Here is a 27,455-nt window from a genome sequence, read left to right on the forward strand (position 1 = left end):
TTCTTGTAGAAATAGATGGTCTATATGTTATCAGCTTTTTTGCCTCTCTCTGAAGAAGACATCGTCAATCACTTGTATCTCTACATGGTTCAAGACAATTTAGATCATCTGAATGTAGAGTAGTTAGACTATCATTCATTCATTAATTTTTTCACAAAACTTTTATTCAGCTAAAACATGACATTTTTGCCATTTTGGGAAAGTTTTAGTACTTGCACCTACTTTTGATAATATGGCTATTGCAAAATATTTGAATGTATAATAACTGGCAAAAGACACTACTAAGCTTTTTCACCTTGATAGAGAGGCAGCATACTCTGATGATTAAACCATTAATTTTGATTCAGAAATCTTGAAATGTATTTCTGGAATCAATATTGATTTTCTATATGACCTTTGGTTTCTTTCTCACTTACCTCATTACATGAAAGGGCTTGATAGGTTTTAATACCAGTTTTTGATAGATTCAATACCAATCTAAATCTCAGTCTAAATTGTGATGTAGATTGAGAGGAATCTGGGATCGTTAAAATGATGATTGTTATTGACATGCATAAAAACTTGAAATTGGAGTTGAAGTTTTCAAGATAGCTGTTATTGATTTGCAAAAGACTTTTTAGAAGATTTAAAAATTATTTATAACTCAAGTGATTATAAAATAAATGACATCTAATAAATGACATGTTTTTTAGTTGCGACAGATAATAGTTTTTGATGGAAGGAAATAATCTTTCTCCCCCTCACTCCCTTTAGCTTCCCAGAGTTTTTCTGGAATATTAAATTTGGATAAGCCTGTGATTTGCTCTTTGGCAGCAGTTATTCGATACCTCAAAGAATTTAATTTAGAGAAAATGCTCCACAATCCTAGGTAAGTTATTTTTTTAATTCTAAAATTATTTTTAAAAGAGGAATAAGTTTGATAATTTTACTTTAAAATTATATGTAGAAATTTTTGTTCCCCTAAAAGTTCACTTCTTATTTTGTTTTAAAGTACTTTCTTCCTAAGGAGAATTCTTTATTTTTGCTTTAATAGTATAACCATTAGCCTCAGGTGGAAATATCCATGCAAATCATAGTCATTGCTTTGTAGTTTATATTGAAGCCAATTGTAGAATGTGAGGATTTGGAACTGAAATGGGTCTTAAGAGATTAATGTGTTAATTTAATAGACAAAGAAACTGAGGCTTCTGAATTTTAATCTAGTGGTCTTTCTGTTACATTATTTAGTTGAGAACAGAACTAGGGATAACATGGTTGAGAGGCATTAAAAACTTTGCTTGTGAATGTTTTCTATCCTAATTATTCTTGTTTCAAAATTTTATCATAAAGATCTTCAATAAAGGGCAATTAATTTGACAGGTTTTTATGAGTGATTGATTTTGCAAATTCCTCCCTTCCCCTCCTCCTCCCAGCCTCAGCCAAGCATCTTTACTGCCTTTTCTTTTGGATTAATTTGGGAAATGTGAATGTCATCTAATGATTAAAAGTAGCTAATTATGGTAACTGATAATTCTTATGCAAAGAAACTATCAATGCAGTATCTGGGACTTGGAAAAAAACAAAACATGGAATTGCTATCCTTTTCTCACTTTTAACCCCAGCACCATCACTATCTTTTCTTGTCCTTGATCCTAGGAATTCCTGCGATTCTGATTTGATTAACTTCTTCCCCAGTTTGAGAAGGAATTTTGAAGGAGAAACATAGACCCATAAGTGCAGACTTGTATTAAGAGGAAAAAGTTTTCTTAAAGATAGCTTTAAAAAGGTTTGGAGGATAGTAGGTATTAGAGTATAAGAGATAGAGATGCTTTTCCCTGTCTTACGGTTGCTGGACTAGTAATACAGGGAATGGATTTTCCTGTTAATGGTGAAAGGGATAGTGATAATCTAGCTTCTACTTGAAGACCTCCTCACTGCCTCTCTATTCCCTTTTCTGGATGGCTTTGTTAAAAGGTTTTTCCTGATATCAAGCAGAAGAAAGGGAAATTTAGATTTGACTTCTGTTGCTTTTCTTTGAGATCAGGTAAATAAATCTAATCCATTTCCTGCATGATAGTCCTACATATACTTAAGAACACGGATCACATCTTATTTAAATTTTTTACTGCAAGAATGGTGGCACCATTTTTTGTTCTAAAAGGAAATGTATTTAATTTAAATTGCCATGAACTATTATTTTAAAAAATTTGTTTTATTCATATTTTTTGTCTTTTTATCCCTTTCTCTGCTCTTCTGACAGATTGTCTCTATAATTCTCCCTCTTGCCCCCATATGTAATCTTCATTCTTTTCCTATTTACTAGTTCCCTCCTTACTGCCTCCACATATGCTTGTTATCTCCCCAATCCATATGACTATTTCTTGAGTTTTGGTCTGCATTACTGATTACCTACTGGACATTTCCAGTTGTATATTCTGTAGATATCTCAAACTCAGTATATCCAGAACATAGACCCCATTTCCCCCCCAAACCTACCCTCCTAAAGAGCCTTAACTTTGTTGATGGTGCCACTGTTCTTGCAGTCATCTGGGTTCATAACCTCAGTGTTATCTTTGGTTCCTTTTTCTTCCTCAGGCCTAAGACATATTCATTTGCCAGTTGTGTTAATAAGGGGTCTTCCATAGCATCATAGCAAAACTCTTTTTGCTTTTCATAGTTGTTTGAGGTAAATTCCAGAATGGATGAACATGGAATTTTGTTTTTTGGGTACCTCTCTGGGCTCAGTTAACTTATTCCTTTCTCCCTCCCCCCCTCCCCCCCCTCCACCCCCCAACACACACACACACTTAATAGTATATATATATATATTTTTGGTGAGGCAATTGGGATTAAGTGACTTGCCCAGAGTCACACAGCTAGGAAGTGTTAAGTATCTAAGATCACATTTGAACTCGGGTCTGCCTGACTTCAAGGCTGGTGCGCAGTCCACTGCGCCACCTAGCTGTCCCAAGATAGTTTTCAATATATACTTTTTTTAAGATTTTGATTTCCAGTTTTTTTTCTCTCTCCTTTGCTCCTCTTATCCCTCCCCCAAGAAGGCAAGCAATTCGATATAGGTTATACACGTACAATCATTAAACATATTTCCACATTAGTCATGTCATGAAAGAAGAATCAGAACAAAAGCGAAAAACCATGAGAAAGGAAAAAAAAGTAAAAACAGTATGCTTTCATCTGCATTCATATTCCATAGTTTTTTCTTTGGATTTAGCTAACATTTTCCATCATGAGTCTTTTGGAACTGTCATAGATCATTGTGTTGCTGAGAAGAACTAAATCTATCAAAATTAATCTTTGCACAACATTGTTACTGTGCACAGTGTTCTCTTTGCTTCTGCTCACTTCACTCAGCATCAATTCATTTATGTCTTACTGAATTTTTCTGAAATCTTCCTGCTTACTATTTCTTATATAAAAATAAAATTGCATTAGAACAATTTGTAAAGCCATTTCCTAATCTATGAGCAGCCCCTCAATTTTCAATTCTTTGCCACATAAAAAGATGTTATAAAAAGTTTTTATGATCTCTTTGGGATAAAGATTTAATAGTGGCATTGTTGGATCAAAGGATATGCACAGCTTTGAAGCTCTCCAGAATGGTTGAATCAATTCACCATCAATTAACTCTTTCAAAAGATTACTCTCTTAATTCTGTACCTTAAGAGGGTAAAAAGAAGCATAATACAGTTAAAATACTTTTGAAAATCCATGTCATAGATATTCCCTTTAGGTTTTCCAGAATGAATTGACTTTAGACTAGATTTTTTTACTCTAAGAAAATAGAGTTTTACTTATAGAAGCAGTGATAAGCAGCATATAAAATAAATGATATTCCTTTTCTGAAACTTCTTATTATATTATTATTTGCATGTGTGTGAAAAATTAAGCATTAGAAAAGGTAGTGAAAAATTTACTCAGCATCAGTTCATGTAAATCTTTCCAAGTCTTTCTGAAATCAGCCTCCTCATAATTTCTTATAGAACAATAATATTTCATTATCTTCAATATCTTATTCAGTCATTCCCTAACTGAGGGACATCCACTTAATTTCCAGTTTCTTGCCACTACAACAAGAGCTGCTGGAAACATTTTTGTACATGTGGATCCTTTCCCATCTTTTATGATCTCTTTAGAATATAGACCCAATAGAGAGATTACTGGATCAAATGATATGCACAGTTTGATAGCTCCTTTGGGCATAGTTTCAAATTGCTCTCCAGAATGGTTGGATCATTTCACAATTCCACCAGAAATGCCTTAATGTTTTAATTTTCCCACACCCTCTCCAATATTTATCATTATTTTTTTTCTGTCATCTTAGCCAATCTGAGAGTTATGAGGTGATACATCAGAGTTACCTTAATTTACGTTTCTTTAATCAATAGTGATTAGAGCATTTTTTTCATACAACTACAATTGGCTTTAATTTCTTCATCTGAAAATCATCTGTTCATATCCTTTGACCATTTATCAATTGGGGTATGATTTATATTATAAGTTTGAGTCAGTTTTCTATATATTTTAGAAGTGAACCTTTATTAGAAACTCTGTCATAAAATTTTTTCCCTAGCTTTCTGTTTCCATTCTAATCTTGGCTACATTGGCTTTGTTTGTGCAAAACCTTTTTAATTTAGTGAAATCAAAATTAAAATGATAAGAATTTTTAATGTCCTTTTTGTCTGAATAATTAGAGGAATGTTATTGACATGGCTTTTAGAATTGTAATATTAATAGATATTTTATTTTTATTCATGATAAATATAATAAAGTACATAATATATTTAAATTTATCAGCATAAATATAATAACAGTAAATTTCTTTTTACAAACTTCAATTTCTTTGATAAGATCTCAGTAAGAAGATTTACTCTTGATAATCTTGTAGTCTTTTTTTCTATTCCAGACTGTGAAGAATGTTTAAAATGCCAGTAAAATATTTTAAAGGTCTCTTTATAAGATTTCTATCCAAGAAAAATTTCATATAGAAGATCATAATATAGTCATCCATTATTTATGCCATTCATTTTGAAGTACATAAAATTTATTGTCTTCCTCCATATGGGTAGATAATTTTGTTACTTGGTTATTTCAGGTCAATGAGCTTATACTGGTATGTCAGTGAGCAGGTTGTATGATACCATTTTTAATCAGGGAGAAGTTTATAGTTCCTGATGTCATCAGAATGTGACCAATATTGGGAAGAAGGACTATGAATTGCTAAATACTTTATCTTCTATGTCCAGTAGGAGGAGAAAGCATTACCTCTGTTATTGTCTTGATAATGATTTTTTAATACCATATCTTTTGTCAGATTATCTTTATGGTATTTGTTTTTACTGGAAGTATTAATATAAATAACCATGGTACTTGATTACTGAGAAAATTGTGTAGTTTCTATGGAAGTATAGATAACATTTTGAAGTATAGATAATACAGGCAAAAAAACTCAGTGATTAATAATACTAGAAAATTATGAAGAAAGTTGCTAATAAAAATTTAAGAATTCTGGCAATAAGGATACTTATATATGTATTGTATATAATATATGTATTTGCCTATATAACTCTTGAATCATCTAGAATATCACAAGATGATATTATCTTCAGGTTTAAATAGTGAGCAATGTAGAGTATTTATTTGTTTATATAAGATGACTTTCCCCTTTTTCCTCACTGTGCGTCAATAAGAGCATTTGTCAGTGGTCTAGAAATCTTCTTGTGCCCTATGAGCAGTGTATCCTTCTCAAGTATGTGCTCTTTCTATTTATTTGTTTATTTTCCCTCATTTCAGTCTCTCCCCCCACTCATTGAGAAGGTTAAAAAAAAAATACTCATTACACATGTGAAGTCATGTAATACCTATTTCCATGTTTAACTATGTTCCTTCCCCCACCCAAAAAAAGGAGGAAAAAGAAAGAGGAAAAAAATGTACTTTACTTTAAGCCCATCAGTTTCTATTTGAGGGTGGATAATATATTTTTTCATCATGAGTCCTTTGGAATTTCGGTGGGTCATTGAACTAATCAATATTTTTAACCAATTTCTTTCAAATCATTATTTATCTTCTAGATAACTTAGGGAAGTTTCCAGAGAAATTCTGGAAGTTTGAAAATTTGAAAGCTAAAGAAGACCAATGAACTACCCTTTGTTTATAGAGATAACAGTCAAGATTCTTTTGCCTATGGTGATGTGATTATTCCAGTAGTTATTTGTTTTTCTAATCTAATTGAATGTATCTGAGAGCTATTTGAACCTATGAATAATTTTTTTTTTCTGTGTGAATTTACTGACATCAAATAAAAGTTTTATGTTCCTTAACATCAGATTCCAACCTACATAACAGCATAGCTAACTTTCTGGACTTAAATCATAAATGGATTTTTAGATATTGAAGTCTTAGCCATGATCTCCCTGAAGCTATTTAAAGCATAGCCCTTATAGCCTATTAATGTGTTGATTCTACCTCTGCTATATCTCTCATAGCTATCTTTTCCTTTCCACTCACATAACCTTTTTTTTTTTTTTAATAACATTTCTCCTGGACTATTGCAATAGTCTCCTAATTAATTTTCTTGCAGTCTCAGTCTCTCTCCTCCATTTCAATCTTTACATAATTACTAAAGTAATATCCTAAAAATGCAGGTTGGACTACGTCACTTTCCTCTAACTAAACTCCAGTGGCTCCTTATTACTTATAAGATCAAATAAATATTTGTCATTTAAAACCCTTTACAACATGAATTCAAACTTTTAGTTCTATTATACATTACTTTCCTTTATGCATATATCAGTCTAAACAAACTGATCTTGTTGCTGTTCCTTACACACACAAGCTACCTCTCATGCCTATAATGAACATTTTCTTTCTGCTTCTTAGCATTCCAGTATTCTTTTAAAGTGTAATATAAGCATCAGTTCTTTCTTACTAAGCTAGCTGATAGTGCTTCACCTAAGAAAGAAAAATAATTCTCTTTATTTACTTATCTGTTCATCTATTTGTTTATTTATTTAGTATGAATTCATATTACTATGTAGTTCTTGCTTTCAATAGCCTCTCTTAAAGATGCTGAGTTCATATATCTTTAATAGGGAATAGAATTTTGGAAGAGAAACAGTTTAAATGTCCTCTGGATAATTAAGTTTTGATTAGAGAAAGACTCTTTGGTAATAACTCTTTCCTAAGAGACCGAATTAATTGTCGAGGTGAAAGGCCAGCAAAAGATTTAGAACTGATTTTTGGGGCAGCTTTGTGGTGCAGATAGAGCACTGGCCCTGGAGTCAGGAACACCTTAAGCTCAAATCCAACTTCAGATACTTAATACTTTGCTAGTTATGTGACCCTGGACAAATCACTTAACCCTGATTGCCTCTCCAAAAAGCAAATAAACAAAAAACCGGTTGTTGTTCTTTGGAAAAGTTGCTCAGATAGAATTGTCAGGTATTTTTGACATCTATCATGAAAGACCAAAGTGATAAAACAGTTTTTCTAGAGTTGAGAAATCAACTGTTGAACTTGATAGTTAGGAATGTTTTTGATCTTTCTCATTCTGGTATTTATTTAAAATTTCAGAATTATGGTATTTAAGAAAGAGGAAGTAAAAGTAATGGAAAAGGTTTTATCCTGTTTATTCTGTAAGCTAAAGTTAAATTAAGAGTTAATTGTTAAGAGTTCATTGATTAGGATCAAAAAGTCAGAACCCTACAATCTGTTGTTTACAGGAAACACATTTAAAACAGGGAGATACATACAGAATAAAGGTAAAAGGCTGGAGCAGAATCTATTATGCTTCAGATGAAGTCAAAAAAGCAGGGGTAGCCATCCTTCTCTCGGATCAAGCAAAAGCAAAGATTGATCTAATTAAAAGAGATAAGGAAGGAAACTATATCTTGATAAAGGGTACTATAGACAATGAAGCAATATCAGTATTAAACATATATGCACCAAGTGGTATAGCATCTAACTTCCTAAAGGAGAAGTTAAGAGAGTTGCGAGAAGAAATAGACAGCAAAACTATAATAGTGGGAGATCTCAATCTTGCACTCTCAGATTTAGATAAATCAAATCACAAAACAAATAAGAAAGAAATTAAAGAGGTAAATAGAATATTAGAAAAATTAGGTATGATAGATCTCTGGAGAAAACTGAATGGTGACAGAAAGGAGTATACTTTCTTCTCAGCAGTTCATGGAACCTACACAAAAATTGACCATATATTAGGACATAAAGACCTCAAAATCAAATGCAGGAAGGCAGAAATAGTAAAAGCTTTCTTTTCAGATCACAATGCAATAAAAACTACATTCAACAAAAAGTTAGATGTAAATAGACCAAAAAGTAATTGGAAACTAAATAATCTCATCTTAAAGAATGATTGGGTGAAACAGCAAATTATAGACACAATTAATTTCACTCAAGATAATGACAACGGTGAGACATCATACCAAAATTTATGGGATGCAGCCAAAGCAGTAATAAGGGGAAATTTTATATCCTTAGAGACTTACTTGAATAAAATAGAGAAAGAGAAGATCAATGAATTGGGCCTGCAACTTAAAAAGCTAGAAAAAGACCAAATTAAAAACCCCCAATCAATTACTAAACTTGAAATTCTAAAATTAAAAGGAGAAATTAATAATATAGAAAGTAAAAAAAAAGAACAATTGAACTAATAAATAAGAGTTGGTTTTATGAAAAAACCAATAAAATTGATAAACCTTTGGTAAATCTGATTAGAAAAAGGAGAGAGGGAAATCAAATTAGTAGTCTTAAAAATGAAAAGGGAGAACTTTCCACTGATGAAGAGGAAATTAAAGAAATAATAAGGGGCTACTTTGCCCAACTTTATGCCAATAAATTTGATAACCTAAGTGAAATGGATGATTACCTCCAAAAATATAGGCTTCCCGGATTATCAGAGGAGGAAGTAAATTGCTTAAATAGTCCCATTTCAGAAAAAGAAATAGAACAAGCTATTAATCAACTCCTTAAAAAAAAATCCCCGGGACCAGATGGATTCATATGTGAATTCTACCAAACATTCAAAGAACAATTAGCCCCAATGCTTTATAAACTATTTGAAAAAATAGGGAATGAAGGAGTCCTACCAAATTCCTTTTATGACACAGACATGGTACTGATACCTAAACCAGGTAGGTTGAAAACAGAGAAAGAAAATTATAGACCAATCTCCCTAATGAATATAGATGCTAAAATCTTAAATAAGCTATTAGCAAAAAGACTACAGAAAATCATCCCCAGGATAATACACTACAGTCAAGTCGGAGTTATACCAGGAATGCAGGGCTGGTTCAATATTAGGAAAACTATCAGTATAATTGGCCATATTAATAATCAAATTAACAAAAACCATATGATCATCTCAATAGATGCAGAAAAAGCATTTGATAAAATTCAACATCCATTCTTATTAAAAACTCTTGAGAGTATAAGGATAAATGGAGTTTTCCTTAAAATAATCAGTAGCATCTATTTAAAACCAGCAATAAGCATCATATGTATTGGGGACAAAATACAACCATTCCCAATAAGATCAGGAGTAAAACAAGGTTACCCACTATCACCGTTACTATTTAATATTGTATTAGAAATGCTAGCTTTGGCAATAAGAGTTGAGAAAGAGATTAAAGGAATAAGAATAGACAATGAGGAAACCAAATTATCACTCTTTGCTGATAATATAATGGTATACTTAGAGAACCCCAGCGACTCTACTAAAAAGTTATTAGAAACAATCCACACCTTCAGCTTGTAGGATATAAAATAAACCCACATAAGTCATCAGCATTCTTATATATCACTAACAAAACCCAACAGTTAGAGTTACAAAAAAAATTCCATTTAAAGTAACTACTGATTGTATAAAATATTTAGGAATCTATCTGCCAAGGGAAAATCAGAAACTTGATGACCAAAACTACAAAACACTTTCCACACAAATTAAGTCTGATCTAACCAACTGGAAAAATATTAAATGCTCTTGGATTGGGCGAGCAAATATAATAAAGATGACAATACTACCTAAACTAATCTATTTATTTAGCACTATACCAATCAGACTCCCAAAAAACTACTTTGATGACCTAGAAAAAATAACAACAAAGTTCATATGGAAAAACAAAAGGTCAAGAATTTCAAGGGAATTAATGAAAAAAAAAATCAAATGAAGGTGGCCTAGCTGTACCAGATCTAAAATTATATTATAAAGCAGCAGTTACTAAAACCATCTGGTATTGGCTAAGAAATAGACTAGTTGATTAATGGAATAGTTAACTTCAAAGGACAAAACAGCCAATAACTTTAATAATATAGTGTTTGATAAACCCAAAGACCCCAGTTTTGGAGATAAGAATGCATTATTTGACAAAAATTGCTGGGAAAATTGGAAATTAGTATGGCAGAAACTAGGCATTGACTCACACTTAACACCGTATACCAAGATAAGGTCAAAATGGGTTCATGACCTAGGCATAAAGAATGAGATTATAAATAAATTGGAAGAGCATAGAATAGTTTACCTCTCAGACCTATGGAAGAGGGAGGAATTTATGACCAAAGAAGAACTAGAAATCCTATTGACCACAAAGTAGAAAATTTTGATTATATCAAATTGAAAAGTTTTTGTACAAACAAAACAAATGCAGACAAGATTAGAAGGGAAACAATAAACTGGGAAAACATTTTTACAGTCAAAGGTTCTGATAAAGGCCCCATTTCCAAAATATATAGAGAATTGACTCTAATTTATAAGAAATCAAACCATTCTCCAATTGATAAATGGTCAAAGGATATGAACAGACAATTCTCAGATGAAGAAATTGAAACTATTTATAGACACATGAAAATATGCTCCAAATCATTATTAATCAGAGAAATGCAAATTAAGACAACTCTGAGATACCACTACACACCTGTCAGATTGGCTAGAGTGACAGGGAAAGATAATGTGGAATGTTGGAGGGGATGTGGGAAAACAAGGACACTGATACATTGTTGGTGGAATTGTGAACACATCCAGCCATTCTGGAGAGCAATTTGGAACTATGCTCAAAAAGTTATCAAACTGTGCATACTCTTTGATCCAGTAGTGTTTCTACCCCAAAGAGATACTAAAGAAGGGAAAGGGATCTGTATGTACCAAAATGTTTGTGGCAGCCCTATTTGTAGTGGCTAGAAGCTGGAAAATGAATGGATACCCATCAATTGGAGAATGGTTGAGTAAATTGTGGTATGTGAATGTTATGGAATATTATTGTTCTGTAAGGAATGACCAGCAGGATGAATACAGAGAGGCTTGGAGAGACTTATATGAACTGATGCTGAGTGAAATGAGCAGAACCAGGAGATCATTATGTACCTCAACAAAGATACTGTTTGAGGATGTATTCTGATGGAAGTGTATCTCTTCGATAAAGAGAGCTAATTCAGTTCCAATTGATCAAGGATGGACAGAAGCAGCTACACCCAAAGAAAGAACACTGGGAAATGAATATAAATGCTTGCATTTTTGTTTTTCTTCCCGGGTTATTTATACCTTCTGAATCCAGTTCTCCCTGTGCAACAAGAAAACTGTTCGGTTCTGCACACATATATTGTATCTAGGATATACTGTAATGTATTTAACATATATAGGACTGCTTGCCATCTGGGGGAGGGGGTGGAGGGAGGGAGGGGAAAAATTGGAACAGAAGTGAGTGCAAGGGATAATGTTGTAAAAAATTACCCTGGCATGGGTTCTGTCAATAAAAAATTATTTTTTAAAAAAAGAGTTCATTGACTAATGAGAAAGATTGTTCACTTCTCTTCATTTGTGAGGAAATATTAGTATATATTTCTTGATTGCCTGAGATCAGAATTTATGAGTTAATAAGTCAAGTCTGGGGGGGAGGTAAGAATTATTAATGTAGTGTACCATGAAGCCAACCTCATTCAGACTACACATAGTAGTATCACCTCTGCACTCTGCTATTTATACAACCTGTTGCACCCAGGACTCTGCCCTGGTCCTTCTTTTTTCCCTCTGTATTATTTTACTTTGATAGTTTCATCTTCCATTGGATTTAATGAACGACTTTAGGCTAATGAATTTTTGATCTGCTTATCCAGTACTAACTTCTCATATATACACTCATATCACTAACTTCCTGATAGACATCTCAGATCAGATGTCCCGTTGATATCTTCCATTCTGTATAACCAGACTGATCTTTCCCCCCAAAATTTTTCCCTTTCCAGACTTCCCTGTTACTGTCAAGAGCAACTACCATGTTCCTACTCACTTAGGCTTGCAACCTTGGTGTTATCCTGAGACTCTTAGTCTCTCTTACTCCTGACGTTTAATCCGCTGCCAAGTCTTTTTTGATTTTACCTTTTTAATCTTTCTTGTGCATTTTCTTTTCTTTGACAATGCTACCACCATGGTGCGGGCACTTATCACCTTATGCTTGGACTATTGTAGTAGCCAGCTGGTTGCTCTTTTCTTCAAGTTTCTCTCTTCTCCAGTTCATCCTTCACTCTGTTCTCAAAATAATCTTTCTAAAAAGTTGATTTGACCATATCTTCTGCTATTCAAGAAAACTCCTTTCTAAACTCTCACTTCTGTGATAAAATATGAAATCCTATGCCTGGCATACAACCTTCCTTCCTCCCCAATAGTCTGGCCTCTTCCTGCCTTTCCAGTCTTCTGATACCTTACACTCTCTTCCACACTTGAATGTTCAGCAACACTGTTCCCCTTGCTTTTCCCCATACAAAATACCATCATTTTCAAATGTTGGGCCTTTTTTTCAGCTTTTCTCCATCCCTAAAAACTCTCTCTCTTCATTTCTATTTCCCTGGCTTAGCTAAAATCCTAGCTTCTATAAGTATTGGTCCCTTTTAATATTAGTCCCTTCCTTTTTTTGATTATTTCCTATTTGTCTTGTACTTCTCATTTGCTATTTACAGGTTTCCACTATTAGACTCTCAGTCCCTTGAGAGCATTGGACATTTAATTAATGTATATTGAATGACAGTTCCCCCAGTTGAGTGTAAGCTCTGTCATAGAATATTGAAAATATTTAATGGGGGATTGTGTGATTGATTATGCTCTAAATTGTTTTGTCATAATAAATTCTGAAATCTTTTGAAAGGTAAAACTTAAGTGTATACATCACGTTTCCTTGTTTTCTATAGAGGCATCTTAACTAGTAATGAGTATGACTTAGCAGACTTGAATTTGGATTCTGTCTAGTAGCCAAATGACCATGGGCAAATCATTTAGCCATCTTTAAGCCTTAATTTCCTCATCTATAAAAGGGGGATAATAATAATGAAGATTTGTTGTGAGATATAAATGATGTAATATGTATACAATAAGAATATATTTTGCAAACTTTAAGGTGCAATGTAAATTGTAGGTATTGTTATTATTTATAGTTTTTTTGGAGTATATTTTTCTTTAATATACTAAACATTGATCATTGACCATAAATTGTCAATTATGATAATAATAAAAAAGAAAGACTATGCATTTAGATGGCATTGAATACTAAATTCAATGTCAGGAAGTCCCAAGTCTTGTCTCAGATATTTACTAGCTGTGTGATATTAGACAAGTTATTTAATCTTTTCAAGAATTAGTTACTTTATCTATAAAATGGGGTTTTTGATATTTGCTACTTCACAGAGTTAATGTGAGCATCAGTATGTAAAATGCTTTGTAAACCCTAAAGCAATATGCAAATGCTTGTCATCTCATCATTATTAATAAACTTCTTGGCTATATTATACTCCTTAAGTAGGACTTAAAACCAAGCCTTTTCAAAGTGATCATAGTTTAAAGTATCTGGAATCCTTTTCCTAGGTAATTTTATAATTTGTTCTGAATACTTACTATTGTATACGAAATCAATGATAAAAGATTTTGCTTTGTTCTATTCTTAAAAATAAGAAAAAAAAAGACATCTCTATAGTTTCTTATTGTCTTAGTATTGCTCAGTTTTTTGGTTTTGTTTTGTTTAATTTCTCTTTTCCCTCTTCTCCCATCAAGGCATTTAGTAGCATCAATGGAAGAATACTTCTCAGTGAATATTCCTTTTATCCTTTTGAGTTTGACTTGATTATTCTACCAAATGACTAATTTTCATTAGTCATGCTATTGGAATTTTTACTTACTATCTAAATTAATTTTTTTATTTCTTCCTGCTCTTAAGATTGGCATGATTATATTTCCTTCCATTTCTTTTTAGAAATTTAAAAAAGTTGTCAAGTGAACTGGAATTTATGACAATTAATGGTACAGCACTGAAGAATCTGGAAATCTTACAGAACCAGGTGAGGAAAAGATAACTAGTTGATTACAAATTTTTGTTGGGAGGAGGGAGAGTTATAGATAACCACTGCTAATGAATGCATTTGAAACAGAAGATTAATCCTCTGTGTCCCAGCTGACCATTTTCTTATCTGATGGTTAGTTGGAAGCAGCAGTTTCAGTATATTAACTTTAAAATAACACATTGAGATATAAACATTTTCTTTTAGCAAGATATTATTTTTAAGAATTATAATGAAAGCAGTTTTATGTTTATATGGTTAATTTCTCCCTAGATTCCTTATAAATTTTTTTTAAGTTTTTACCAAGAACTGTGTGAAATTGTTGCAAATTCATTCTCAAAACAAACATGATATAAAATTGAACACAGTAAAACAGTGTATTTCATTTTAGAAACATTAATTTTTGTGTTAGGTAATTGACAATATTTTTAAAGTAATGAAGACTTTAAATACTTTTTTTTTTTTTTTTGCTTAACTTAAGCTTGCAAGTGAAGTATATTTTAAAGACAATATTATAAAATTATAAAATTAGAGGACCAGAAGGACTTAGGATTATCTGTTGAAACAATTATATGCTTAAACTGTCCTAAATCTTTAAGTTTAAAGATCTCCAGGAATATTGCTGATAACTTACAATGATTGATCCTGGACTTGTGATAGGAAACTCCTATTTTGGAAACTCTCTCCACTAATTCAAGTTAGCTCTTTGTCTCCAACTTGCCTTGGGTAGTTGCCTAGGTTACCAAGAAGTCAAGTTATTTGGATCACATAGCCAGTGTGTGTCGGAGATAGGACTTGAACCCCATTCTTACTGACTTGGATTCTTTAATTGCTATAATAAAAGCCTTACTGCTTTTCATTATTACATTAAGGTATGTTTTGCACTTGGATAGTCAATTATTAAGTACATAATATGTGCCAAACATTGTGCTATGCACTGGGTACACAAATATAAGAAGAAAGACAGACAGTTCTCACCTTCAAGAAACTTACATTCTAATAGAAGAAGACAGCACTCAAGAGGTGGAAACGGAGTGACCAGGCATGGTAGAGGAAGTCTGGCATACAGCCTAGAGGAGAAATGTGACCAAATGACTTATATCCATCTCTCCTTTTTTAAACATATTGTTGCCAGACAGATCTGCAGAAAATATTTATTCCTTTACTTAAAATCACACTATGGTTCTTTCTTTGCCTGCCACCTGGCATGAGAGGGAGGAAGAAAATTATTTTGTTTCTGCTGGGTGCCAGGCATTGTACTAAACACTTTATGAATGTTAGCTCATTTCTCATAATAATCCTGGGGAGAAGGTATTGTTATCCCCTTTTTACAGTTGAGAAAACTGAGGGAGACAGAGTTAAATAACTTGTACAGATCAGCTGTTAACAGTTTTGAGGTCCAAACTGAATGTAGGTCTTCCTGACTCCAGGCTCAATGCATTGTCCATGGCTTGGCAAATTTAGGGTCAGGAAGAAGCTCAAATCTGGCCTTGACCATCCTCATCAAGTTATATAGTTTGTGCCTTAGCTTCTCATCTGAAATGTGAGGGTTTTGGCATTGAGGGCCTGTAAGATCTCTTCCAGCTCTTGAACTCAATCCTATAATCATCCATTTGACTTTGTATTCTTTATACACCATCCTATCCTTATTTCTTTATTCCCTAATGCAAATTTTTTGGTTAGTTAGATCGCTGTATTCATCTCATTTGAAATGCTCTCCTTTCTCTTCTCTTTATTCAACTTCTATAACCCTTATTCATTTTCCTATAGCCTTTGACACCATCAGGCATTTTTCTGCTCCACTCTAGGTTTTTGAGGAACTGCTTTTTCCTGGTTTTCCTTCTACCTCTCTGCTTCTTCTCACACTCCTTTGTCATTCAGGTCATGTCAACTAATTGTGTGTGCCCCACATTGGTCCTTTTCTTCTATATCTCTTGGTGATCTCATCAGCTGCTATGAAGTCCCTTTATTATCTCTGCTAATGAGTCTCATTTCTGCCTATCCAACTCTAACCTCTCTTTGGTATCTTCAGTCTTTCATCAACTTCCTATAGCAATAGCTATACCTGAATATCTTATAGTTATGTTAAACTCAACATTATCTAAGACTGAATTCATTATCTTTCCTTCCAAATCTTCCCCATTTCCTAATTTACCAATTTCTTTCATGAGCACCATGATGTTCCCATTCACCAATGCTCATAACCTAGATGTCAATCTCAATTCCTCATTCTTCCTCCAGCCCCCAATCCCAATGCCTAACCTGTTGTCAAATGATAGAGTTTTTATCTTTACAAGCATCTCTTGTGTGGCCTCTTCTTGATGATTACATAGCCTTCTTGGTGTAGATCTTAGTTATCTCTTTCCTGGTCTATGGCACTAGATCCCTGCCTTGTGTCTCTCTCTACTCCAATTCATCCTGCACTTAGCTGCCAGAAGTGTTCTTCCCTAAGTATAGGTCTCACTGTGTCACTCCATTTGCTTATTTATCAAGTGAACTTTAGGAGTTTCTCTTGTCTTTAGGTCAGGTATAAATTCCTATTTGACTTTTAAAGCCCTTTACAACTTCCTTTTCCTACATTCCCAATCTCACACTCTTCCCATCATGTATTCTACATCTAGTGACACCGGCCTTCTTATTATCCCTGACACTCCTGTTTCTGACTCTGCACCTTTTTTCTGGTAATCTCCTGTGCATAGAATGGTCTTCCATCTCATCTTTTTCCCCTGGCTTCTCTGGCTCCCTTCAAGACTCAGCTTAATTCTCACCTTCTGTAGGAGGTCTTTCCTGGTTGCCACCCTTTTACTGCAGAGGCCTTTGCTGGTTGCCACCCTTTCACTGCAAATGCCTTCTCTCTGAGATTATTAAGTATATATCTTGTATGGACTAATTGTTAGCCTGTTGTTTGTCCCATTAGAATGGGAGCTCCTTGAGTGCAGAGACCATGTTTTTACTTTTCTTTGTCGTCTCAGTAAGCATGGTAATACTGTTTGACTCACTGACTGACTACTTTAGCTAGTCCTAATCTCTTTTTTTCAGTTCTCCAATAATTACTACATAAATTAGCATTTAACTATCTAATTTTCTGTGTTATTGGCTAATTGTTTTATATTTGTTCAGAGTGAAAAATCTTTAAGAATAAGGACCCCCTGTTATGTAAGGTTTTGAACTCTCCCTGGGCATATGAACGTGAACATGAATTTTTATTGATTGATGTGCAGAAAGAGACAGCTTTTAAAAATGAGTCCTTTAAAAAAAATCTTAATATTTTAAAGAAGAATTTTCAGCTTTTTACTTGTGGGAGAAAGGCAGATCATAAACAAATATTTATTAGGGAATTAGTTGAAAACAACAAATACTTCCTGTCCCACCTCATCCCTGCTTCCCCTCTCTGCCCCGCCTCCCCCTTGAAAAATATTCAAACACATTAATATCCAGCTCCTAAGATATATCTAGGCATTCAGTACATATTCAATTCTTTTTTTTTTTTAACCTCTTCTACCCATGAATCACTAGTGATCAACAGGTTTCTTCCTTCCTTCCTTCCTTCCTTCCTTCCTTCCTTCCTTCCTTCCTTCCTTCCTTCCTTTCTTTCTTTCTTTCTTTTTTTTTTTTTTTTTTGCTGATGCAATTGGGGTTAAGTGACTTGTCCAGGGTCACATAACTAGGAAGTGCTAAGTGTTTGAGCCCAGATTTGAACTCAGGTCCTCCTGACTTCAGGGCTGGTGCTCTATTCACTGCACTACTTAGCTGCCCTGATCAATAGATTTCTTAATGATATTCCTGAGACCCTGTAAAATCTTGAAGTCAGAAAAAAGATTTAATTATGTTCAGTATTCTGTATTCCCTAAAGCAGGCAGTGGGCCAATATGTAGTAGAAGAATTTTACATAAGGATTAAAGTAGAATTTCTTGACTAGTTGTTGGTTAAAAAGAAATCTGCTTAACTAGAACATCCTTTTTCTTAAACACTAAAGTCATGGTTTTACTCAAAGCATATGAAAAAAAGAAGTAAAATTTGAGCATGCCTAAGTAGTATTATGTTTTATATTAATTAAATGATTAGATTAGATAAATAAGCAAATGTTTGATTAATTTTATTTTCAATATCTTATTGTTTCTCCTTAGACGGATTCAAAATTCAGAGGCAGTTTGCTATGGGTCTTAGATCATACTAAAACTCCTTTTGGGCGACGAAAACTAAAGAAGTGGGTGACTCAGCCACTCCTCAAATCAAGGTAAAAATATCTATTTTTTAAAGAGGTTTTTAAAGGCTTTTTAAAAAATTAATTTATCTTATAATAGATATCAGAGTCCTATAACCATATCCCAAGTCTATTAGTGATTGTAGTATATAGCTAAAGTTCAGGAAAATAATTTCAAAATGTGATAATACAAGTCAGTCTGCTATTTGTGGGGTCTTTTTTCTTTTTCTTTTTACTAAGAATGAAATGGAATCTAATTTTGGGGAACCTTTAGTTTCTTTATGAAGATTAACATCACTATAGAGTTTGGTAAAATAATTTACACATTGATCCTGATCACCTTGACTTATAGGTCCAAGAGAGTTTAGCCAGAAATAAAGTAATTAAGACTGATGATTATTGAATATCTTCTGCCAGCTGGCAGAGTTGAAGTCAGAATGAGGCTTACAATAGCCTATTCTTTCTTCTGGTTATGTACAGTAATAACAATAATACTGCAGTAACCTGTCTTATATAATAGAAAATTACTGTCAATAAAAAGTTATTAAAAAAAAGAAAATTATATATAACTTTATATCTTTTTTCCCATTAGTAGAGATCATCTTCTTGAGAAATAAGAGGTCTTTTCTGTTTTTGTGTCCCAGCCTTTGTTTTTCTGAGTCTTGTTCTTCTTTATCATAGCCTTGTTAGTATAACCTTAAGCAAATTTGGACTTTAATTTTCTTAGTACTTATTCCTTTTTTTTTTTTTTTTTTGTCGCTAGGAATCCAAAGAGAACATAAAATTACCTAGTGTAAGAAAGAATCATTTTTCTGGTTGATTCAATTGATTAGTATAACTTTGTGTCATTGTAGTATTTATCATAATTATCAGATTTTTTTGTTCTCTTTAGATAAGATTTTGAGGTTGCTGTTAAACTGCACAATTATATCCTGTTTTGTTTATTATATTGGACAAAATGGCATTATAACTCTTTGTTAAGGTTTTTGAAATAGGGAATAATCTGTAATTTCTACCAGGTATTATCTGTTACATCCCAGATTTGTTGGGGAGCAAGATATCTTAGGGAAACTACTAGTGAGAAACTTATGAATTTATAAAAATAGTTTCTGTATTATAATGAGAGATAATGTGAAATGGTGCAATAATTTCCAATGTTTTTTGTTCTTCAAATCTCTTTTCAAGCAAAAACTGTGTTGTGGATCCCCATGGTAATTTTATATACTGCTTGTGATATTCTTTTAGATTTATTTACTAAGTACTTAACAGTAATGGTGAAAACTTGCCCCAAAAGCTTCAAAATAAAAGTTACATGATATAATTATTATAAAATTTTATTCTGCCTATAATTATGAAAGCTCTAACTATAAAATTAGAAAGTTCTAATTATAAATTGTTATAAATATTTTATATGGGATATTCTGTAAGAATTTTTAAAAAAGTAATCCATCAAGACTTTGTATGCTGACTATTGTCTGCAAGATTTCATATTTTTAGTGATATGTTTCCTCTTGGAAGATGTTTTAATACTCATCTATAAATTTAATTTTGAAGTTTGACTTTTGCTTTGAATGAAGGTTTACAATATTTAGCTCAATACTGTAGACATGGTCTTAAATTTGGTTTCACTTCAAATTTATTTTTATATTTTGATTTAGAACAAGAAAAAAGGAAAACATTTGCTTACATAAGTGTGTGGTGAAAAATGGTTGGAGAATTTTACAAGCTTTCTTGATGAAAGGCGGAAATCTGCTTTTATTTTTTAGTCACCTCTAACTAGTCAATACACATTAATGGTTAGGTTATGATTTAAAATATTTACTTTCCTACTGGCCCGCTATATGAAATAGTAAACTTAATTGAAGTTTAATTGCAGATATTGTTTCATTTTCAAAAGTGTTTATAAAGAAATTAAACTTTATAGGCAAAGAATGTCTTCAGATGGAACTTTTTTCTCTTTTACCACCAGTAACTATGCCTTTACAGGATCTATATTTGCAAGCATTACAGCCAATCATGTCATTTAAAAGTCTGCCAGATAAAATAATAGCAATATAAGTGGAGAAAAAGTTTAACTTGGAAAGCAGTCTTAACAGTGCAGTGAGAGACCATGGATCTTGTTGGACAGTCTCTTTTCTTTTATGGGTATCATGTTATATGTATGAGAATAGGAATTCTAGTTTGACTACTATGATTTCCATGCCAAAAGTGTAATTACAAGAACAAGTGAGGATGAAAAGCTAAAAGATAAGTTTTTGTGTAGTACAATTTATCTGAATTTTGGGTAGTGAATTCACCTTGAAATTTCTATTTTAGAAAGGTTGAGGAAGTATTATAAAGGGACTGCATACTCCATTGATCTCTATAATTCTTCTCTCAGGTGATGCTGTAGCAAAGTTCAACAAGATAGCTGCGTGCAAACATTTTACATGTAACAAGATTGAGCAATTATTAGTTATTAACCATTAAATTATAGATCTCTGAATAAATGTTAAGTTTCATATACCTTTGTTATTAAAGCAAATTTGTATTGAGTTTAGTTGGCCCTGTTAATGTAGGTATTCCTTTACAGAAGCAAATATTTCCCTTAGGTTGCTACCCTCCAAATAGGATGGACAAAAATGTGATGTGTATTTTGTACATTCTACTTTTATCATAAAGTACAGATCTATTTAAAATACAGTGTGACCTATAAATTTTCCTTAACAGAGTTTTAAGATGCAGGAGTTTCACTAAGACTTTTGGGACTTCTATTCAAATTAGTCCCAAACTTATTTTATCTATGGTGTTCCCTTCCTTAGACTACTACTCCATGTGTTCTGTTTAGCTTTTAAATTTGGTTCCTTCATTTCTTTATAGTGCTAGTATTTGTTTTCTCAGTACTTTAAAATTCTCTGGAAAGTCTTAAAGTTCAGATTTATTGGTTCTTGTAGCAAGTATCTAACAAATCATTTGTCTGTAATTGATGGTATCACTTTGTTAGAGAAAAATTTTTGAGATATCTTTAAAGTAATTTCTAGAGAATAATGATAAAATTATTGAAGGCTTCATATACCTTGTGTGTGGTTTAAATGAGCATAAACAGTTAAGAAATATCGTACTAGAGCTAGTCCCACGATTCTGCTTTAGGGAGTTGAAGCCAAGAAATATTTTATGGGAGAATATAATTATCTGCTACATGAGTCAAATATCCTATGATGTTTCCTCAGAGGGTTGTCTGCTTTGACAGAACAAAAGGTATGGAATATATCCCCCAGATCCAGTTTCACAACTTTTAGTTTTCCAGGATTTGATCAGCCAGTTCATCTTTACTTATACCATTCATGCTTTTATAAAGTTCAGCTGTTTTTTCTTCTTACTTTTTGTTTTTCCACTTTTTTTTTTCCTTTGCTTTGGCATTAGGGTGACTTGCTCAGGGTCACACAGCTAGGAAGTGTTAGTGTCTGAGATCATATTTGAACTCAGGTCCTCCTGACTTCAGGGCTAGTGCTCCATCCACTGCACCATCTAGCTGCTCTGAGTCCTATATTTTTAATCTCCCTTCATACAGAAATCCTTTCACTCCCTTGGTCATTAACTTTTAAAAACTTTCATTTTTTTATTGGAATATGGCTGTACCAAGACAACCCCAAACATTCCATATCCTCAATGAGCTTACTTTCTAGGATGTTGCTAATTGAATACAACATATGAATAGAAGATAATCTGAGCAGAGGGAAATTATTAACAAAGAGGATCTGGAAAGACTTTGTATAAACACTCATGTCATATGCTTTAAAGGAGGCTTTGAATTCCAAGAATTTTGAAGGAGAGGAGGGAATATATTCCAGGAATATTGGAGTGGATAGTGCAACGGTAAGGCAATGGAGATGAGTATTGTTTGAGGAATGAAAAGATGAAGGTAAAGAATAGGAACTATCTAGAGAGGTACATTGGAACCAGTTAGTGAAAGCTTTTAGCTTCCAGTAGGAGTTCTTATTTTGTCTTAGAAGGGAATAGGAGCCACTAGAGATTTTTTTTTTAAGTGGTGTGTGTATGTATATTTTATGATCATGTTTGTGTCTTAGGAAAGTTATTTTATTAGCTCTCTGGAGGTATATAGAATCATGATTTTAGAGCAGGAAAGGAGTCAAGAGATCATTTGATTCAACCCTTTCATTTTATAAATGAAGAAATGGAGGCCAGGGAAGTTTAAGTGACTTGTTGCAAGGTCACACAGGTGGTAAGCTTCAAAAGTGTAGTATTTGAATAGAGGTCCAAATCTATTGCTTTTTCTGCTATGTGTCTTTTGGAGATTAAATAGTGGGGAGACTAATTAGGTGAGTCATTAAAGGGAAAGATCTTTGTGAGACATATGAAGGTAGAATCAGCAATTCTTGGCAATTTTTGGCTATGGAAGGATGTGTATATGTGTGGTGGGAAGCAGGAGAGATTTTTTGAGTGATAGAGTAAAAGGAAGAATGAAAGGGAAAGTCCAAGATTTTGGAACTGGTTGATGGCAAGACTATTGTACCTTCAACAGAAATAGGAAAGTTTGGAAGGGATGCATATTTATGAATGAAGGGGACCATTTTGAATTTGCATAATCTGTTTAGTAAAGCTCATTGCTAGAAGTTTCTCTTAAGAATGATGAATTTTTCAGGCACAGCTGCTCTGTTTGAAAGTAAAGAGAGTCTATAATTTGTTTCTGTTGAGGCAGACCTATACTGGCAAAGTCATTGATCCTTGAAGTGTTTGAAGTTTTTTTCCCATCTTATATTTTTCTGTTTTATTATCTGTGCAGCAGTGTCATGAACTTAATCCTGATGCTCTAGAGCAGTTGTCTCTAAACTTTTTAAATAGTATATTTCATCATAAATTTTTTCCTATTGAGTATGTAATAGAGGGAAAAGCAGTAAAAAATTTTCCTTCCCGAAGTTAATTTAACAGTGGCTCCACTGGGATTATTTTATAATTTCTTCAGGGATTTATAATTTCTTCTTTTGCCTCTCATAGAAGTTGGGGAAAATTAAGAATTTAAACAACTCTGGGAGGGGGATGGAATGTGAAAGTATAGAATTATAATGGGGGGAAAGTAGGGAAGCTTGTCTTGAGAACAAGCCCCACTGTTGACTGTCTTTGGAAGATATCTTGATTGATTGATCACATATTTCATTGGGCTTGTATGACTACCAGGGTCCCTCTGATTTCCCCTTGGAGACCACTGCCCTAGAGAATCTTTTCTTAAAGTATTCTGAGTGACAGGAAGGAAAAAGTGTCCTATCAACTTGAATTCTTGGTAGAAATCTTGTGGAAATGCTTATAGATTAGTCAGATAAAGTCATTCACTAAAGGAGATAGATTAGATCTTGTCTTCCCAATTTAAAATTTGTCTAATTTAAAGGACTCATTAGAGGCACAGTTGAATCACAACTGAAAGTTTAAACTTAGATGCCCACAAAGGATCCATCGATACAGATGGGATGGGAACCCATCTATGCTGTCTTGTGGGACTCTTGTTCATGTCCTCCTGTAAGTTAGCCAGAGGGAGGCCAGTCAATGTCCTGGGGACATTCCTCCATTAAACTGAACATGAAAAAGATACCAGTGGAGCACATGGTTGGCAATTGATTATCCTTCAGTCTTGCCACATGTCCAGTTCATCTCTTTTATTTGTACATTTTTTCAATGACATCCTTTATTTTATAGTTCCTCATTTGTTATATATTGCAATCTACTTAGATATGACCCTTCACTGTCCTCTGTTTGATACTAATTTTAATTTTTTAGAGACTGTAGGATTCCTTGACACAGGCAAAGAACAGCTCCACTGGTAGGAATATTATTATTTAAACTAACTCATTAGAAAAGATGTTTGGTAGCATTGTGACTTTCTGAAGCTGTTCAAGGTCATCTAGTAGAAAGAATTGCAGTATGTGAATTTGGTAATTGTCAATTCTCATAGATTCCATTATTTGAAAACTTCCTTTCTTTTGGCAGAAGTAGATAAAATGTATCCATCTGTTGAATGGAAACAAGTGTTTTGATTACCATTTAAATGCTTTGCACATTTTCTTAACATCTGATGTGATGTTGAGAAAGCCTTCACATTTTGCCAGTTACCAACATTACTACAATTTCATGCCTCTCATATGCTTTCTGGGAAAATTATCCATCTCTCTTATCCTTGAAAGCCATTTTAGGCTGCATCTATAATTCGTATTGCTGGTTAACTGTTTATAGGGTATAGGTGGTATTTCTGTGTGAAAAAAAAAAAAACCAACTTGAATGATTTATAAACTTTGAAAATGAAAAATCTACATGAAAAAGAAAACAAAGTAAGAGATTGGAATGACTGAAAAGCTCACACTTGAGAGATGAAAACAGAAAAAAAAAAAAAAAGAGCCCAGCTGGGATGAAAGTAGAAAAAAAGATGTAAAATAGAACAGAGAAACTATTTTCTAAGTAATTTATCACTTGGAGAAACAGGAATGGGGGAAAGAGAAGGTTCATTTATATAATACTTTCTATGTACTGGACACTGCTAAGCACTTTGTAAATGTTATCCCATTTAATTCTCACAACAGCCCTGATAGGAATTGGTGCTGTTTTAGGATCTCCATTTTACAGTTGAGGAAACTGAAGTTAAGTGACTTGCCCAGTCACTTACAGCTGGTAAGTGACTTAGGCTGGATTAAACTCAAGTTTTCCTGACTCCATGCTCAAATCTTTATCATACAACTTTTCTATCTGTGACCATAAAAGAATCAAGGATGATGACACACATAATTGTGGAGAAAGGTGATGTGTTTAGATGATGATTGGTCGAAAACATTGTCAAATTCAGTTCTTGAAATAGATTTAATATGTTCTCTATTCCTTTGTCTTTTTCTTTCTCAAATCTCTTGTTTTTAAAAAGCTGTGTATAGAGAATTAGTGTGTTAATGGTATAGGAGGAGTGCTATTACATTTGGTAATGATTACCCATATAGTAGATTAACAAATTGTATGGTAGGTCTTAGCATGGGTACATTCCTGAGGATCATAAGGAAACAACCATCAGTGGAACAAAAAGAGTCCCAGGAGTTCAGATCCCTCTCTCAGTCATTTATCATCAGAATAGATAGTTATTTTACATAAGTGCTAGGATAGAAAGACAAAAAAGAAAGTTGTTGCTCCAAAAGGCTTTATAGTCTTGTTAGAGAAAACATACAGACACACATACACACACACATCGACATACACATGTGTGTATATATATATTTTATACACACACATACAATTTTGGAGGGGGAGGGAGAATAGGAGGAAGCACTAGCAGTTGGGGTATTAGAAATGTCCTCTGGTGGCTTTGAGTTGAATATTAAATGGAGTTAGAGAAATCTAATTGGCCAGGTGTGCAAAGGAGTGTGGCTTTAAAAGTAACAATACAATGCAGGTGAAAGAAGAAGGATTTAGTCACCAGACATCATATGAATCGAAGTCCTCTGTAAATGTATCCCTAATAGTGTGTTCCTCAGAAGCATAATTCTGCAGATGATTCCTGCTGAAAAGTAGCCAGGTTTGAATATATATATATATATGTATATAAATAAATAATAAAAATGTTAAATATTTCCAAGTTCTTTGAAATTCTATTTTTTGTAAATATTCAGGACTTTCCCTATAATTTAATGCCATTGGAAAGTAAAGATCTGAATATTTCAAAAAAAGGAAAAATCACCCAATACGGAGAGTTTTATAGATCATTAATCATTCTTGGTGCTTTTTTTGGGTAAAAAAAAATGTTTGCTTCTACTAGAATAAGTTATTGTTCATTTGTCTTCAGTTGGTATCTGATTCTTGGTGACCCCATTTGGGCTTTTCTTGGCAAAGATACTGGAGTAGTTTGTTATTGCCTTCTCCAAATCATTTGACAGATGAGGCAAACAGGGTGAAATGACTTGCTCAAATTCACACAGCATTTAAGTGTCTGAAACTAGATTTGAACTCATGAGGATGAGTCTTCCTGATTCCAGGCCTGGCACTCTATCCACTGCACGATCCAGCTGCCCTACTAGAATAATAGTCCTTATTAAATACTTAGCAGTAGAAAAATCACAGGAAATTTGGAAAACATATAACGTGACAATAGTGACATGACAAGAAATAAAAACTACATATGTTTTACAAATCTATATTCAGCTGTAGTTTTAGTTCATTGGTTTTTAGCCCTTTATGATTTTCGTTATTTGTCTTTTCTAATGTTGGTTCATGTTAGACTCTTAGCTAACAATTTTTATGCACTAAATAACTATTATAAATAATTAAATCGACCAAAAGTCAACAAACATTTATTAAATACAAGTACATTATTAGATACTTGGATTAAGAAAAACAATTTTTAAAAAAAGTCCTTATTCTCAAGGACTCTACATTCTTTTGGGAGAGAAAACTGTATATACATACATATGCAATATATACATAATCTGTTTGTGTGTATGTGTGTGTGTGTGTGTGTCTGCAGAATAAATTCAAAACATATACAAAGTAATCTAAGGGGAGAGTGCACTAACTGTTAGGGATATCAAGAGAGATTACATAGAGCTAGTGCTTGAGCTAAATCTTAAAGGGAATAGAAGATTCTGTGACATCTAGATGAGGAAGGAGATCATTCCAGGTATGGAGGACATTCTATATAAAGGTACTGGGACTGGAATGCCTTGTAGACAGAGAAACAAGAAGTCAGTTTGACTAGATAATGAATTTAAGGAATAATAATAATAATAGTGATATTAATATTTATATAATACTTTAAGATTTGCACAAGGTGAACATATTCTAGGAGTGAATATTATGAATTCTTGGGTATCAGTGTCTATCTTAGAACTTATAGTAATTTCAATGCTGGTTATTTTGAGTAGATCCAAATAAAAAAACGATGTTTAGGCTGTTTTGTATA

At 33.1% G+C, this 27,455-nt stretch overlaps 1 protein-coding gene across 1 annotated transcript in view; it reads left to right on the top strand.

Annotated features, from left to right (window-relative positions):
• MSH3 (mutS homolog 3) overlaps positions 1–27,455 on the top strand; it is a 216,325-nt gene that overhangs the window by 69,377 nt on the left and 119,493 nt on the right. Inside the window, exons 10-12 of the mRNA XM_051992813.1 lie at positions 754–868; positions 14,247–14,331; positions 18,459–18,568. Coding sequence (XP_051848773.1) covers positions 754–868; positions 14,247–14,331; positions 18,459–18,568 — 310 coding nt within the window. The remainder of the gene's footprint in view (positions 1–753; positions 869–14,246; positions 14,332–18,458; positions 18,569–27,455) is intronic.

The sequence above is a fragment of the Antechinus flavipes genome, chromosome 1 (assembly GCF_016432865.1).
Source record: "Antechinus flavipes isolate AdamAnt ecotype Samford, QLD, Australia chromosome 1, AdamAnt_v2, whole genome shotgun sequence".
Taxonomy (NCBI): Eukaryota; Metazoa; Chordata; class Mammalia; order Dasyuromorphia; family Dasyuridae; genus Antechinus; species Antechinus flavipes.